Source organism: Coloeus monedula, assembly GCF_965178545.1.
Source record: "Coloeus monedula genome assembly, chromosome: 25".
Taxonomy (NCBI): Eukaryota; Metazoa; Chordata; class Aves; order Passeriformes; family Corvidae; genus Coloeus; species Coloeus monedula.
The window spans coordinates 5733292-5748103 of record NC_138805.1 but is presented as its reverse complement, the minus strand read 5'-3'; the positions used below and the strand labels follow the sequence as shown (position 1 = coordinate 5748103).

The window sequence follows — 14812 nt, the reverse complement described above, 5'->3', positions numbered from 1 at the left end:
AGGGCCCCTCTCCATGGCCACAGAAGCTTCCCACGGCTGCTGTCCTGCTCCAGGCACTTCCACAGCCACTTGTTCTGCTGAGACCGAAGGCAATTGGTACAAAAAATCCAGGAGGAACTCCACAGGGGCCTTCTGAGGCGTTTCCTTGCACTGGCAGTGCAGAGAACCAGCTTCCATGTTGGTGCAGATGCTGGATGGAGGAGGAGGTCCGAGCCAGATTTCCCATTCCCTCTGAGCCAGATTTCCCGTTCCCTCACGGCGTCTTCTGCAGTTGCACAAATCCAGCCACAATCTGGGGCTCCTGGCCCTCCTCCTCAGCTGGTTCCCTAAGAACAGTCTGCTCCCAGGTCTCTGGGCATGCAGGAGGCTGGGTGGTCTCTGAGCCGTGGGGAACGGGGCTGTTTCCTCCAGGATGAGTGCTGAGGAATCCTGGGATAAGGCTGCATGCTCTTCCTCATCCCAAGAAAGGGGAGGCCAGTGCCAGCCCCAGGCACCTCCTGTGCTCCCATGGCTGTGGAGGGCCAGCGAGAGAACTGAAGATGGAGGAGCTGCTCAGGGAAATTGTGGAGTTTCCCCCTCTGGAGATATCCCAAACCCATCTGGATGTGTTCCTGTGTCACTGCTCCACGTGGCCTTGGACAGAGGGGGGCTGGACCAGGTGCTCTCCAGGGGTCCCTTCCAACCCCAATGATTCTGTGATTCCGTGAGGCTTTTTTAGCAACAGAAACTGCACCATTGCCATATCAGTCGAAATCCAACAATTCAGGGGCTGTTTATTACAGAAGTGAAAATGGAGGAATTCCCCCCAGCCGGTTTTGGTTGCTTTTTCTGTTGGTGCTGGGCGGTGGGTGAGAGGCAGCGAGAGGAAGCACTGCAAGAGCACCCAGGCTCCAGCCGCATCCCTCTGTCCCTGGCCACACGTCCCATCCCAGGGACAGCCAGGAAGGAAACACAAACCAAAGCCTGTGCGGGGAGAAACCAAAACCAGAGCCCAGGGAAAGCCCCTGGAGCCCCCCAGCCACAGGCAGGACTTTTGCTGGAAAATCTGTGGGACTGTCCTGGGGAAAGGTGCCATGGCCAGGGGCTACAAGGCAGCACAGAGGCTTTGGGGCATGGCACTGGGGGATGGGGGGGACAGGGGGATGTCCTACCTGCTCACCAGCCCAGCTCCCACTTCACGGCCCCTGGTTGTGGAAGGGCTCGTAGCCGCTGCCCGAGGTGCCCAGTGAGCCACTGATGCTGAAGGGTGGCACCAGCTCCAGTGCCACCGACCCCAGCCCGCTGCAGGGAAAGCAGAGAGGTCACCAAGCTGCCTGTCCCCCTCTAGCCCCTGCCAGCCCCCTGGCAACAGCAGAGCTGGGTGGATTTGGGAGTGGGGAGGGTGTGTGACACCTTGGCACTGCACAAAGGGAGCTGCCAGCCTGCCCTGGTCCTCCCATGGTGTCACTCACCGCGAGTGGTAGAGGTTGAAGACGAAGTCAGGTCCTGGGGAGGCAGGAGGAAGAGGAGGGAGAGGTGTCAGAGCCATGTGGTGCCATGAACACACCTCTGCTTTGCCGTGAGTCTGTGTGGTGGGGGGGACAGGCAGGACAGCCAGCGGGACAGCACCAGGACATCACCGTGCATCCTTTCCTCACCTCAGAGTGCCCCCAGCTCGGCCCAGAGCCCCCGTGCACCAGGGAACCCCATCCCCCGTGCTCCCCACATCCCAGTCCCTGCAGCCCCATGCTCTGAGCCCTCCCTACCCTGTTCCTCCTGTCCCCTGCCCTGCCCGTACTCACGGCGCCGGGAGCGGCCCCTCCGGTACCACCGGATGAAGGTGTAGCCAAAACTCGCCAGGATCAGCAGGGCCAGCCCAATGCCCAAGACAACCCCGATCACCTTGATAGGCTCTTGTCCTGGAAAGCAGAGGGAGGAGGGGATCTGCAGACAGACATCTCCGGGAGCCTGGGGGTCCCGATTGTCCCCTGCAGGGTCAGGACACCTGGGAGCTGGGGTACAACTCTCCGGCGTGCGCTGTCCCCACGGCGGGGAGGGACTTCACCCTACAGGGCTGTCCAGGATTGTGGCACAGAGATTTTTGCTACCCCCAAAGGCCCATGATGGAGACCACCGCTGTCCCAGGTGAGCTGGCAGGTGGGACGGTCACTGGGAAGGGAGCTGGCCACCCCGACAATGCTGTATCCCCACTCCTGGTCCCACTCACACCCTCGCGGGGTGATTCTCCTTTCCTGGTGGCACTGGAGCGGCCGACGCGCGCAGCCAGCCCCGCGCAGCCCCATTTCTGGGCTGGCAGTTCCCTCTAGAGGATGTTCTTGTCAGGACGAGCAGCCTCCTGCCGCCAGCGCCGGCCGGGGACGGGGCACGGACGGGGCTGTGCGGGACATCTGCGGGCTCTGCACCGCTCCATCCCCCCCAGCCGTGCCGCAGGGTCTGGCAAAATCCGGCACCGACCAACGATCCTGGCACTGTCAGGACACCAAGGTGCCCAGCACAGCCCCTGAGTATCGATTCCTGTGCTGAGAGCTCTGCTGGGGCTGTGCCAGGAGGGCGCAGGGGGTGTGGGCACTGCCCCGCAGCACGGTCAGTGCAGGGTACAGGGACGGGCTTCAGTGCGGCACCGGGAGCGAGGAGACAGCGGAAAGGGATGACCTAAGAGCAGCTAAATTGAGGCAGATGCCATCGGAGTGAGAACATTTCCCCTGTGGTCACGGTGTTTACATAGCGAGCAAGGTCCCCGGGCGTCCTGCAGCCCGCAGCACCCGCTCCACTTGATGGATCCACAAACAGCGGGAGCCGCAGAGCATCGCGCCGCAGCTCCCAGGGTTCGTGCAGAGGAGCAGGACCTGCCTGTCCTGCCCTGCCCCTTCCAGCCGGCGCTCCTGGCAGGGCTCAGGGTACGTGGGCAGCCGGTGTTTCTGCTGGGGCAGGAGCGAGCCGGAGCCCCGGGACCCCCGGTGTGGGTGAGGTCAGGGAGCTGCTGCAGCCGTGACTCACAGCGGGAGCTGCGGGGCAGGAGGAACGTGGTGCAACAGCCTCCCTGAATCAGCCGGCTGCCGAAACTGCCCCGTCCCCACGCCCACTGCCCGTGGGAGGGTGACGGCACCGTGCCCAGGCCCTGCCCCGTGCCGTGTGTGGGAGGCATCCCTGCCCTGGCACCCTCGGGAGCAGAGATCCCCACATCCCGGGGGATGGCTCCGAGCAGCACTGCTCGGGCAGAGCCACGCCAGCACTGAGCCCCAGCCCCAGCTCACGGGGCAGAGGGGAGGGAGGTCACCAAACCACTGCCCATGCCATGAACATCCCACCTCTGCCCCGTGAGGGTGACAAAGGCCACCCACTCACCTGCCCGGGGGTCCATGTCCCGGTGTTTTGCCACAGGAGCTGCTCTCGGTTATCCCAGGCTGGAGGCCGCTGCTGCAGAGCCCTGTGTGTGCTGGAGCCTGGCACGTCCTGCCTGTCCCCTCCTCTCCTGATGGCACAGCTGCCTCACTGCAGCGAGGCTGAGCACCAGTCCTGGCCCACTGGTCCAACTGGTTCGCAGGGAGAAAGCAGAGGAGCTGCAGCAGACACGACAGACAGCACATCGCTGTGCCCAGCCCGCCTGCGCGGGCAGCTCTGCCCTCCCGCTGCTGGAAGAGGCTGAACTGGGAATACTGGGAGCCTGAGGGGCAGGGACACCCTGGACACAGGTGTGTCTAGCTCTGGCAAGGTGCCGGGGTGGCCGTGTCCTCCGACTGCCACCTCCTGGCAAAGACCAGCAGCCAGGAATGTGGCAGAGGCCCACGCAGAACCCAGGCTTGGAGCCTCATGCAGGACCCCAGGGGACAGGGAAGGACGGGGTGACCCTCACCAGCTGCCCCCCGTCAGACATGTCCCAGGATGATGCACTTACAGCTGTATTGGATCCTCTTCTCAAAGTCCCAAACCACGGGGTCAGGCGGGAATCAACTCCTGCTTGTAGAAAGGGAAAACCACCTCCTGTGGCTGCAGGGAAAAGTGACAAAAAGGTACAACCATTAACAGCTGGAAACTGGGCATCCAGGGGCAAAATTCCCCCCTGCTTCTGCCTCTGACCCTGCCGTGCCCCACATCAGTGGCAGCGGGCGGCCAGGGCAGGAGCCAAGCCCGCAGCAGCCCTGCCCAGGGTGAGGACCTCGGTGCCAAGAGCTGAGGCGATGCCTAGGGCCTGCAGGGGTGCAGGGCCAGCAGAACACTGAGGGGACAACGGGAATTGCAGCCCCCCAGGTCCTGGCAGTGGTCCCAGCCTCTCTGAGCTGGGACCACTCCTTGCTGGCCAGCGAGAGGACGGGGATGGGGGTGTGTCCGTGTGGCTCGGGGATGCTGGTGGCCACTCAGAGCCCTGGGTCATCCCTGAGTCATCCCTGCCTGACCCCTGCCTGACCCCAGTGGAGCCAGACGCCCAGAAACCTGTGTCATGCTGGGCTCTGGGAGCAGGGAAGGGTGACTGGCTGCAGCCAGACTCCAGGAAGCAAAGCCCCAGAGCCCGTAACACATCTGCAAACCTGAGCTGCTTCCTCAGAGCCTTCAGAACCTCAAAGGAGGAAGGGCTGCTCCTGCCATGCCACCGCTCCTGGGCTGCTCTCCCCTCCATGGCAGCAGGGCTGGCACTGGGATGCTCTGGGGAGGCTGCCAGGACCTGCCAGGTGCACCAGCGACCCACAATGTGCCCAGCTCCCACTGCTGCAGCCCCTAAACCATTTTTCAAGCTGAAGTCTGCCACAGTAGCACAGGCAGCCTCTGGCTGGACCCTGCATCCCATATTCTCTGGGCATCGCATGGACCACGAGGGCTGAGGACACAGCCAGACGAGGTCCCCACACCTTCCAGGGGGGCTGGATCCTCAGTGTGAGTGTGGGGAGCTCTGCCCCTTACCTGCAGAGCCACAGGTGGATCCCTGGCCAGGCTGTGGGAGCGGGCAGGACCCCTCTGGCAGGGATGAGCTGGCACAGCGATGGCACAGCTCCCTGAGGTCGTGGGTGCTCCGCAGTCTCCCGCTGGCACAGCCACACGCCTGGCAGCAGCAGACTGTTGGGAAAGCCGGATTAGCACAGGGGAAGGGGGTAATTAGCTGCTCAGCACATCCTGCGCACCCAGCACCTGCAGCATGAGGGTGCAGAGGGCAGCCCGCAGCCTCCCCGACCCCAGCCCGCTCCCTGGGCCACCCTCACCCCGCTGGGGCAGTGGCTCCTGCACCGTCAGCCTTCCTCCCACCCTGCCAGGCTAAGGCAAACCGCTCCATCCCAGAAGGGTTGATTATTCCTGGATAACCACAGATCCACGGCCCTCAACCATCCCTGAGAGCGCCCTATGGCCCCCCCCTGGGGTAGCCTTCCATGGGCACCCACTTGCCTTCCCTTCCCTTCAACTTCCCCCAGCTGTGACCTGGGGCTGGCGGGGACACACAGACCGAGTGACCCGAGAGCACAAACTCTCCTCCTTTCCTCCTCCACCTACTCAAACATCGGTTTGAAAACAACCCAGCGCAACGCGGAAGAGCCGGACAAAGAGCGGGATGGCCGTGGATCCTCTTATCATCAGGAGGAGCAGGAAAAATCAGTCCGTTCACTTCTGATAAGCTATTTGGTGACAGCAGCCCCGCAGATGAGTCACCTCCAGTGGCAGATGCTCGGGAGATTACCGCAGGTGGTGGTGCTGCTGATAGACCGGTGTTGTATTACAATACAAACCATAATTCCTGTTTCACAACTCCCCTTGTGGGTTTTAAGGAGGGCCGGGGCGGTGCTGCCCCAGTGGGAGCGCGGCGTGGGCACCGAGCGCAGGCACAGGGGCACGGGAGCGTCGCCGGCCCGGCTCCAGGGCACCGGGGCAGCCGCAGCCTCCCCGGGTCCCGCACCGGGGCAGATTTGCCGGGTTTCTGCGGGCAGAAGGACCACACCGGAGCTGGATGAACATGGTGAGTCACTGGAAGCGCTGCCCCTGGCCCCGGCATGGGCACCAGCCCCCCGCACACCCCGTGCCCGGCCGCGCTCCGGGCCCGGAGCGGTTCTGAGAGGATGGGACAGCCCAAGTCCACAGAGCTGCTGCTCCCCGGCCCTGGCAGCAGCCAGGGAAGGGTTTTCCCCCCGTTTCTCACACCCCGCCGTGGCTAGATACAGCACTTGGGTACCCCCACGAGCTCCTGCTCCCACAGTTCTGGGGCTGCCTTCCCCTCTCCCGGCACCGGGAGCAGACAAGCAAGGCAGTGTCCCCCTTGCCGAGGGGAACAGGCCCTTCTGAAGTGTCTCATCCCATCCCTCGAGAAGGGGCTGGTTCCTGGGCACCCCCTGGGTGATTGCCAGGCCCTGCCACCCCCCAGTGCAGCTCCCAACGCGACACTGCCGGTCCCTCTGGTCGGCACAGGGGACACACCTGTGCAGGAAAAGCCATGGCCACCAAACCCCAGCCTGGCATGCAGTCCCTCCTTGGGAGGGAGACGCTTCCCCAAGAGGGCAGGTACCTATGACCAAGCTCGCCGGGCACCGTAAAACCCTCCAGCAGCAGCACACTGGGGCATCAACCCCTCCAGGGTGGGGAACTCACTCCCCACAACGTCTACACACATCCACGGGTTAAATCCCCGCAGCCAAGGAGTCACCCTCGGAATCTGATCACCCCAGGAAGCTTGGTTTGGTGAAGGAACATCCCACCTGCTCCTGAGGGAGGGACGAAGCGCAGCTCAGCACACCCTGCAGCCCCCCAGCACGGCTTCCCAGCTGGCGAGGGGTGAAGAGGTTCATCAGAACCCCACAGCTCTTGGGCCAGCACTGGCACAGCCTGAGCCTGCAGTGGCCGTGGACACCAAGCGCTCCGAGAGAGCACAGCAAGGGAGCTCGGTTAGTTTCGGTAGCACTGAGCTCTGCAGGGAGTCATGTGCCTCCACTCCACGCAGGAGCGGGCATGGCTCTCGCCTTGCTTTGGATTTAACCAGTGCAGCTCTTGCTCATGGTGTGGGTTTGAGAGGAGTCACGGTGAGGCAGCTCCAAGCTCTGAATCCCATTGAAACAGAAGAAGTTTGTGGGCTGAAGAAAATGCAAGAAAAACCCCAAAAACCCCTAATAATCACCTATCTCGTCTGCATCAGCACCAGACCTGGTGTCTTGGAAAGGAGCCCAGTGCTGGATGATGTGATGGGGACAAGTGTGGGTAGTGTGGGGACAGGCAGGGGCAGCCATACTGCTGCAGTGGGGCCTGGAGCATCCATCACGACCTGGGACCGTTCCTGCAGGGAACCGTTAGGATCCCATTATCCAGGTGGTGCCCAGCCCAGGCCCATGGTGACACAGGAGGTCAGCATGAGGAAGGACCGGCCCCACGTTCCCTGGGCTGGCTGTGCTGAAGATGTTGGTGCAGCATTACAAAACTCCCAGGCCTTCGGGAGCTTTTCCCTTCTCCGCAGAGAAGCGCCTCAGGAGGGGCAGCCAAGGTGGGAGATGCAGGACCCAGGTTCCCTTCCCATCCTGCCCTCCTGCTCCCAGCAGCTCCCTGCCACCAGGAAACAGGCTCTGCACCCCAGGAGCTGAGCAGAGCCCATCCAGGGGTGGAGAATTTGGCACAAGCTGCCCACACTCGGCACAGGCGCTGGCTGGGCCTGGCTTTGGGAGAAAGGCTGCTGGCATTTCCTCAAAGAGCCAGACACCAACATGCTGGGACACAGCCACATGGCACCAGGCAGGATCCAGTCCTCCCCGGCACAGGTCACTTCTTGTTCCCAAAACTGGCAGCCCAAGCCATGCAGCAGGGCCACGACAGCGAGGCACCGTTTCCTGGCACACACAGCCAGCCTGCCTTTGTGAGCTAACCCAGGGATAATGGCTTGGCACTTGCTGTAAAATCCTGCTGGAAGAGCGTGTGTGCATGGCTAAACATGCCCTGGCACCGTGACCCGGGCAGGGAGGGCTCACCTCTCCTCTGACCTGCTGAGGGCTGGCACAGCCCCTTTCAGCTGTGCCACATCCCCAGTGCCCCCACAGCACTCTGCCAAGCCCCATCCTCTGAGCCCTGGCGTGGCACAGGGACCTCTGCTCTCATTTGAGGTGACAAACACCATCATCTCCAGACCCGTGCTGCTCTTGAAGTTCAGCAGTTGGAGCAAAGGCTTCCAAATCCCAAACCCTCCTGGATCATGCACCTGGATCTGTGGGTTTATCGCAGCGGGTTTAACCTTCCTTACCTCTGTCCATGCAAAAATCTTGTCTTACCTGTGGTGGCACAGTCCAGAAGCAACAGCAAAGGAAAAGAGCTGACTGGGACTGGCAGGGCATGGAAGGGACCAAGCTCAGTGGAGCAGAAACCCTTTTCCAAATGGCTGCTTGGTGGCACGGCACAACCGGGGCTGGAAAGCACGGAGCAGACACCTCCAGCACCCACCTGAACCCTCCCAAAGGGACTCTGGGCTTCAGCCCATCCACCAAGCACGGGTTCACAGCACCTGCCCTCCCATCGCCGGCGGTTTCTCGTAGAAGGGATTGTCACAGGAGGATAACTTTGAGGAGCTCAAGCGGATCAATGCCTGACTCATGCCCACTCCAGCCCTGGCTGTGTTTACCTCGTGTCCTAGCAGCAGCACAGCTCCCTCCCTCTCCCTCCCTCCCCGCCCTGGCAGTGCTGGTTCCCCTGGCTCGGGCTGGTTCCTCCGGTGCTCCTGCAGCCTGTGGGGAGCACTCGGGCTGTGCCACCCCGGTTCTTGGTCCTACTGAAGACACAACCCCGTTGTGACATGCCCGTGTGCCGCAGCCCCGCAGGCGTGTGTATTTTGACTCAGGGTTTCTCGGCACATCAGACAGCGCCTCTTTTGCAACATCTGTGACTTTTTAAGCCTCTGGTGTGTTAATGGCAGTAACTCTACACCATTGAGAGCCAGTTACTGGAGTTGCACAGGTGGTGTCTATGGGAACAGGGCAGCAGGTGACCGCAGAGCCAGGCGTTGTCACACAGGACGTGCCACCCCCATTCCCAGCAGCTCTAAAGCCACCTCTGATGGAGGCTGGGGCAGTTTCCCTGCTGCCCTCCCAGGACTGTGAGCTCACCATGGGCTGGCTATCCACACTCCAACGCACCCTCCCACCTCCCAGCTGCTTTTTGGCTGCTGTTTCAGCTCATAACTGGTTTTCCCCTCTGCTTTGCAGGACTCGGCCTTGGAGCGGCTCAACGGCAGAGGTAACACCTGTGGGAGCTGGGAGAGATGAGTGGTGCCAGGCTGAGCCCAGCCACGCAGGGCCACGCTCCTCTGTGTTGCAGATCCCTGCACGAGACCCAAATCCTCCAGAGTGTCAGAGTCCTTCAAGCGGGTCGGGATCCTCGTCCTGGCCGTGGTGCTCACCCTCGCCTGCCTGGTCGCCATCGGGTTCCTGGGTACAGCTCCTGATCTCCTCTTCCCCTCCTTTCTCACGGCCACGGCCCAGCAAACGCAGACCCAGCTCCTTGCTGAGCCCCCCGTGCCAGCCCTGAGCCTGCCCTGGAGCTGGGGCTCTGCGCTGAGCCCCCCTCTCCCTTTAGTGAAGATTTACCTGGACCACCACTACCTGTTCTGCAAGCAGCCCCTGAAGCTGGTGCCGCTGAAGCAGGTGTGTGACGGGCAGCTGGACTGTCTGCAGGGCGAGGACGAGGCCAACTGTCCCCAGTGGGTCCCCGAGGGGCCACCAGCCAGGGGTGAGTGCAGGACACCCCTGCAGAGCTCTGGGGGCTGGGCTGCTGCAGCCCCCTGTGCCAAAGCTGACTTTGTGTCTGCCTCCAGCCCGTGTTTCCAAAGACAGATCCATCCTGCAGGTGCTCAACAGCAACACTGGAGCCTGGTCCTGTGTGTGCCACGACCACTTCACCCCGGCGCTGGCCAGAGCCGCCTGCGAGCAGATGGGCTACAGCAGGTACCCGGCTGCTCCCCCTGCTTCACCTGCCCCTCTCCCTTAAAAGCTCTTCTGGAGCGGGGCTCTGCTTATCTGCAAAGCACTCAGAGCTCTGCACTAATGGTTTCAGTCCATCCCCAGCACGCAGAGCACTCTGTGAGTCCCCAGGAGCTGGCTCGGAGCCCTGGCAGCCTCCTGTGAGAGCAGAGTGCCGTGCCCCACTCTGTCACAGCCCACGGGCACCCTGCCTTGCTCCTGCTCTCCCTTCATCCCCCCTACCTGCAGCCCTGCCCTCCCTAGAGCAGCCCAGGGTCTCCCTGCCAACACAGCTCATCTGAGGAGGAGGCTCAGGGCCCTGCACTTCCCTTTTAATATGGGTTCTGGTGTTTGAGCCACTGTAGGAGCCCAAACTGAACCAAACCTGGTGTTTTCCAGGCCCAAAAAGTCATTGGTTGAGGCTTTGAACAGAGCTCCCAAATGCCACAGCAGCAGGGAGCCCCTGAGTTCTCCCAGAGCCAGCTGCTCACCCCTCTGCATTGCAGGGAACACTCTCCCCTCCTTCAGTTGCTCCTGTCCCTGGTCCTGGGCTCAGTGTCCCGGCCCTCCAGGGCTCTGACATCCCCACTTCGGCATCCCTGTCCCGAGGAAGCCCCTTTTGGCTGCGGGATCCAGGCTCCCGAGGTGCTGGGGCTCCAGTGCCTGTCCTCCCCCACACCTAAAGCCCTGTTCCCCCATGTCTTCCAGCACCCCGACTTTCCACGGAGTGGAGGTGGGTGCGGGGCAGCTGCCACCTCCCTGTGAGGTCGTGCTGAGCAATGGGAGCATCCAGGTGCTTGAGCCGGGGAGGTGAGTGGGGAGAGTGTGGGCCCCGAGCAGGAGCCTGTGGTGCCTGGCAGAGGAGCCAAATCCAGCTCTTTTCCTTCTTCTTGCAGGAAATGCCTCTCGGGGTTGGTTGTGTCACTCTTCTGTTCCAGTAAGTACCACGGTGGTGGCTGCACCTTGCGGGCTCTGGGGCCTCGCCCTGCTCCAGGTCCTCGCTCCTGGCACGGCCCAGTGGGAGCGTGGCTCCATCCCAAACCCATCCCGCAGTGTTTGCGCGAGGAAAGCTGGATTTAATTACTGCTAACCTCGTTAAGGCAGCACAAACCTCCCAGAAACAAAACTCCTAAGGGAGGCGTACCCAGCTGCCTGCCTGGCTTTACTTTTACCGGCGAATTACCCTGATTAAACTAATTATCCGGGGGGGCTGGACCGGGCAAGGGATGGCTGGATCCCTTCCAGCAAGCCTGGGGATGAGGGGTGACAGCAGTGCTGTGGGCATGAGGCACGCTGGCCACGCTCCTGTCCCTGGGAGCCTCCGTTTGCTCTGTCCCAGCCAATGTGTCGCCTCACAGACTGCGGGCAGAGCGGGAGGACGCCGCGGGTGCTGGGGGGCAGCCCGGCTGCCATCGAGACGTGGCCCTGGCAGGTCAGTTTGCAGTACAGGAAGGAGCACATCTGCGGGGGCAGCATCATCGGGCCCGGCTGGGTCCTGACGGCCGCGCACTGCTTCAAGTGAGTGGGCACCTCCCCGCTGGGTCTGAGCCGTGTGTGGGTTCAGTGTCCTGTGATTCCCAGTTTGCACAGGGCTCTGGGCCTGTCCCCGCGGGGGGACGAGCGGTGACAGCGCTGTGTGCGCGCAGGAACAACCCCATCATCCAGAGCTGGCGCGTGAAGGCCGGCTCCGACCTCCTGTCGGGCGCTGCCACCTTCGCCGTGGAGAAGGTGTTCCTGGCAGAGGTGACACCCGCGTCCCCCAAGGACAATGACATCGCCCTGGTGAAGCTGCGTTCTCCTGTGCATGACACAGGTGAGCCTGGCAAAGCCCTCCTGCGGCAGGAGTCACCGGTGTCCCCTGATGGCACTGACATGTGGGCTGGGAGGGTGATGCCTGGCACGGAAGCGTTCCATGGGCACCGAGTGCTGGGGCAGGAAGCGGGGTACCCGGCTGGTGGCTGTCCCCAGCCAGTCCGGGCCCCTTCCCTGTGAGCCCCCCCAGACATCTCTGTTCCAGACAGCACCAAGCCCATCTGCCTGCCCTATTTCGACGAAGAGCTGGTGCCGGGCACGCCCCTGTGGGTGATCGGCTGGGGCTACATGGAGGAGCACGGTGAGCGGCACAGCATGGGGGTGACAGGGACAGGGCAGAGCCCTCCAGCACTGCTGGCAGGAGCAGAGGGGCTGGAGGGCTCCCTCCTCACCCTGAGAGGCTGTGGGTCACGCAGGGAAGCTGTCGGAGCGCCTGCAGCAGGCCGAGGTGCAGCTCATCGACAAGCGCAGCTGCAACCAGGCCGCCTACCACGGCGATGTCACCGACAGGATGCTGTGTGCCGGCCTGCCCCAGGGCGGCGTGGACACCTGCCAGGTGGGGGCCCGGGCTGGACACGGGGGTGGGTCCGTACCCATCCGTGACACGGCTCCTCTGAGGGAGGAGCTGTATGGGAACGGCTGCTGTGAGCAGTCAGGTGTGCGGGGCCATCCTGAGGGTCTGTCCTTCGCAGGGGGACAGCGGCGGGCCCCTCCTGTACTCGAGCGGGCACTGGCAGGTCGTGGGCATCGTCAGCTGGGGCCAGGGCTGTGGGACCCCCAGCACGCCCGGAGTCTACACCAGTGTCCGTGCCTACCTCGACTGGATCTACGCCGTCCGCAGGGTCAGTGCTGTCCTGCTCGAGGGGCAGAGGCGGCTCCCTTCAGCTGAGCTGCCTCCTTAAGGACACAGCTACTTTCCTCTTGGTTTTGGCTGTGCTTTCAAAGCTTTCAATTCCTTCTGTGCCTCTCTCTCCTTGCAGTCGGAGCTCTGAGACCTGCGGGAACAAGACACTCTTCGTCCTGAGCTTCCCTTCCCATCCCTCTGCCCTTGCTCTGGCAGCAACAGGGACACAGATCTCTGGCCACGGAAGGTGAGCAGAGGCTCCCAAACCATCGCTGGCAGCTGTGATTTAGGGCACCAGAGCCCAGCCAAGGAGGCAAAGGGTGACTCGGAGTGACGGCCGCTGATCCCATGAAGGAATCTCACCAGCTCAAGCTCCCTTCCGGAGAAAGATTAATTTATTGCCCTGCGCTGACCCTGCTGTGGCAGGGTGGCTCCTGGGGGGCCAAACTGCTGTGAGCTCACTCCTGTTGTACAGAGAGAAATTATGTTTGAGGTTAGAGCGTTCCCCTATTCCCATTAAAGGAAAGGATTTGCTTTTTCATACAGCCTCCCCAGCCTTTGTCCTGCTTCCTCACAGGGTTATTTTTACCCAGCTGCCCCCCCAAACCTAAACAGACACCCCAGACACTCACAGCAACCCCAAACCACAGCGAGTTTCTCTAGTAAACGTAAACTTTATTTCATTCAAGGCAAAGCTAACTAAACCTCTACAGTGCAAAGATGTGCTGTAAGTCATCACACAGCCCGGCGCGCACACACCCCGTGCTCACACGCAGGTTCCTCTCACACAGCTTTACATCTGCTTGGACACACACACGTGTCTGTGGCAGCACACTCTCCCGGGGGGGCCCTCTCCCCGAAATGCCCCGGAAAGCCTCTGCAGCCCCCCCAAAGCCCCGGTGACAGCAGGGGTCCCACCGGTGCTGGCACAAGCCCCCGAGGCAGCCCGCTCCCCCGGAGCACCCGTGTGCACATGGAGTCACATTCCAAAAACTGCTTATGTGGACTTTTCCCATCAAGCCAGAGGAGTAATCCATGCATAGTGCAGCATTGCATATCCGGCGGGAAGTGGAGCTGCGTCCACTCACCGGCTAAAAAAGGCCAACAGGTTAGGACAGCTAAAAATAGTTCTTTAAAAAAACTCCCTTCCTCCCTTCGCTGTCCTCCCCCACGGGAGGGCTCCTCCAAGGGCGGGCCGGGGGTCTCTCGGGGTGACTGGGAGGTCTACAGGTGGCAGTGGCGTGTCACAACACCTGGCACCAGAGCGCCTTCCTCCCCGGGATGGTGGCAGAGCCGTGCAGGGCACCTCACACCTCCTGAGAGGTAGCTCAGATTCTCTGTCCCCAGCTTACAGATGGGGACACTGAAGCACAGAGAGGTCAAGTGATTGGCCTGAGGGTCCCACAGACCATCAGAGAGAAGATCAAGGTCTCGACTCCTACATGTCTGTCTTAGCAACAGCCAAGGGAACCTGCCTGGGGCCAGGTGCCTGTCCCTGTCCCTTGTCCCGAGCACACAGCTCTGCTCCAGTGAGTGCCCCTGAGCCCAGCCTGGGGTGACCAGCCTGCTGTGCACCAGTATCTCCAGAGAAGGTAGCACCCAGCCTTTCCTTGTTCAACTTGGCCACCAAATCCTTGCCTACCTCCCACTCCAGCACCTCTGCCAGGGCACAGGCCCCCACAGCAAGTCGTGGCTCAGCTGTGAATCCCAGTTTACTGTGGGGACGGGGGAGCCGCCTGTCCTGCAGCTTCACTGTCAGACACCCACAGATTGGAGAAATAGGGAACAAATCACATTTTAAAGGACATTGACAAGCTCATTTGTAGCTCGCTCACTTCGTGTCTCACATCCTTGTGAGTCCACTCATGAAGACCCCCCGGCTTTCTGCAGCACCCCTCACCCCAGAGCACTTCACCATCGTTAGCCAAGGACCCCTCACACCCACCCCGTGAGGTAGAGCAGTATTATTGTCCCCATTTTACAGATGGGGAAACTGAGGCATGGAGAGGCAGAGCAACTTGCCCAAGGTTGCCCAGTGGGCCGGTGGCACAGCCCTGACCCGGCTCCCCTCGCCAGGGCTCGGCTGTGCTCCCTCCCTGCGTGGCCATGGACGCCATGGTGAAAGGGAAACGCAAGTGGCTGCTTTCCCCCTGGAATCTCATACAAAAATATCCACGTAACGCGTTCAGCCTTGGCACCAGCATCAAAAGCATCGCTGCTCTGAGTGCCGAGCTCCAGAGAGAGGGGAGGGGGC

At 62.0% G+C, this 14812-nt stretch overlaps 1 protein-coding gene across 1 annotated transcript; it reads left to right on the top strand.

Moving 5' to 3' along the window:
• Positions 1 to 5833: 5833 nt before the first annotated feature.
• Positions 5834 to 12809, top strand: TMPRSS4 (transmembrane serine protease 4; the record flags this gene model as incomplete). Its single annotated transcript, XM_082296879.1, is given in 16 exon segments — positions 5834 to 5938; positions 9150 to 9180; positions 9262 to 9375; positions 9520 to 9672; positions 9758 to 9887; positions 10611 to 10712; positions 10799 to 10839; positions 11261 to 11420; positions 11549 to 11715; positions 11920 to 12015; positions 12131 to 12270; positions 12407 to 12598; positions 12600 to 12637; positions 12639 to 12729; positions 12731 to 12787; positions 12789 to 12809. Coding segments are annotated over 16 exon segments (1542 nt in total). The 5' UTR covers positions 5834 to 5929.
• Between the last annotated feature and the right edge of the window lie 2003 nt (positions 12810 to 14812).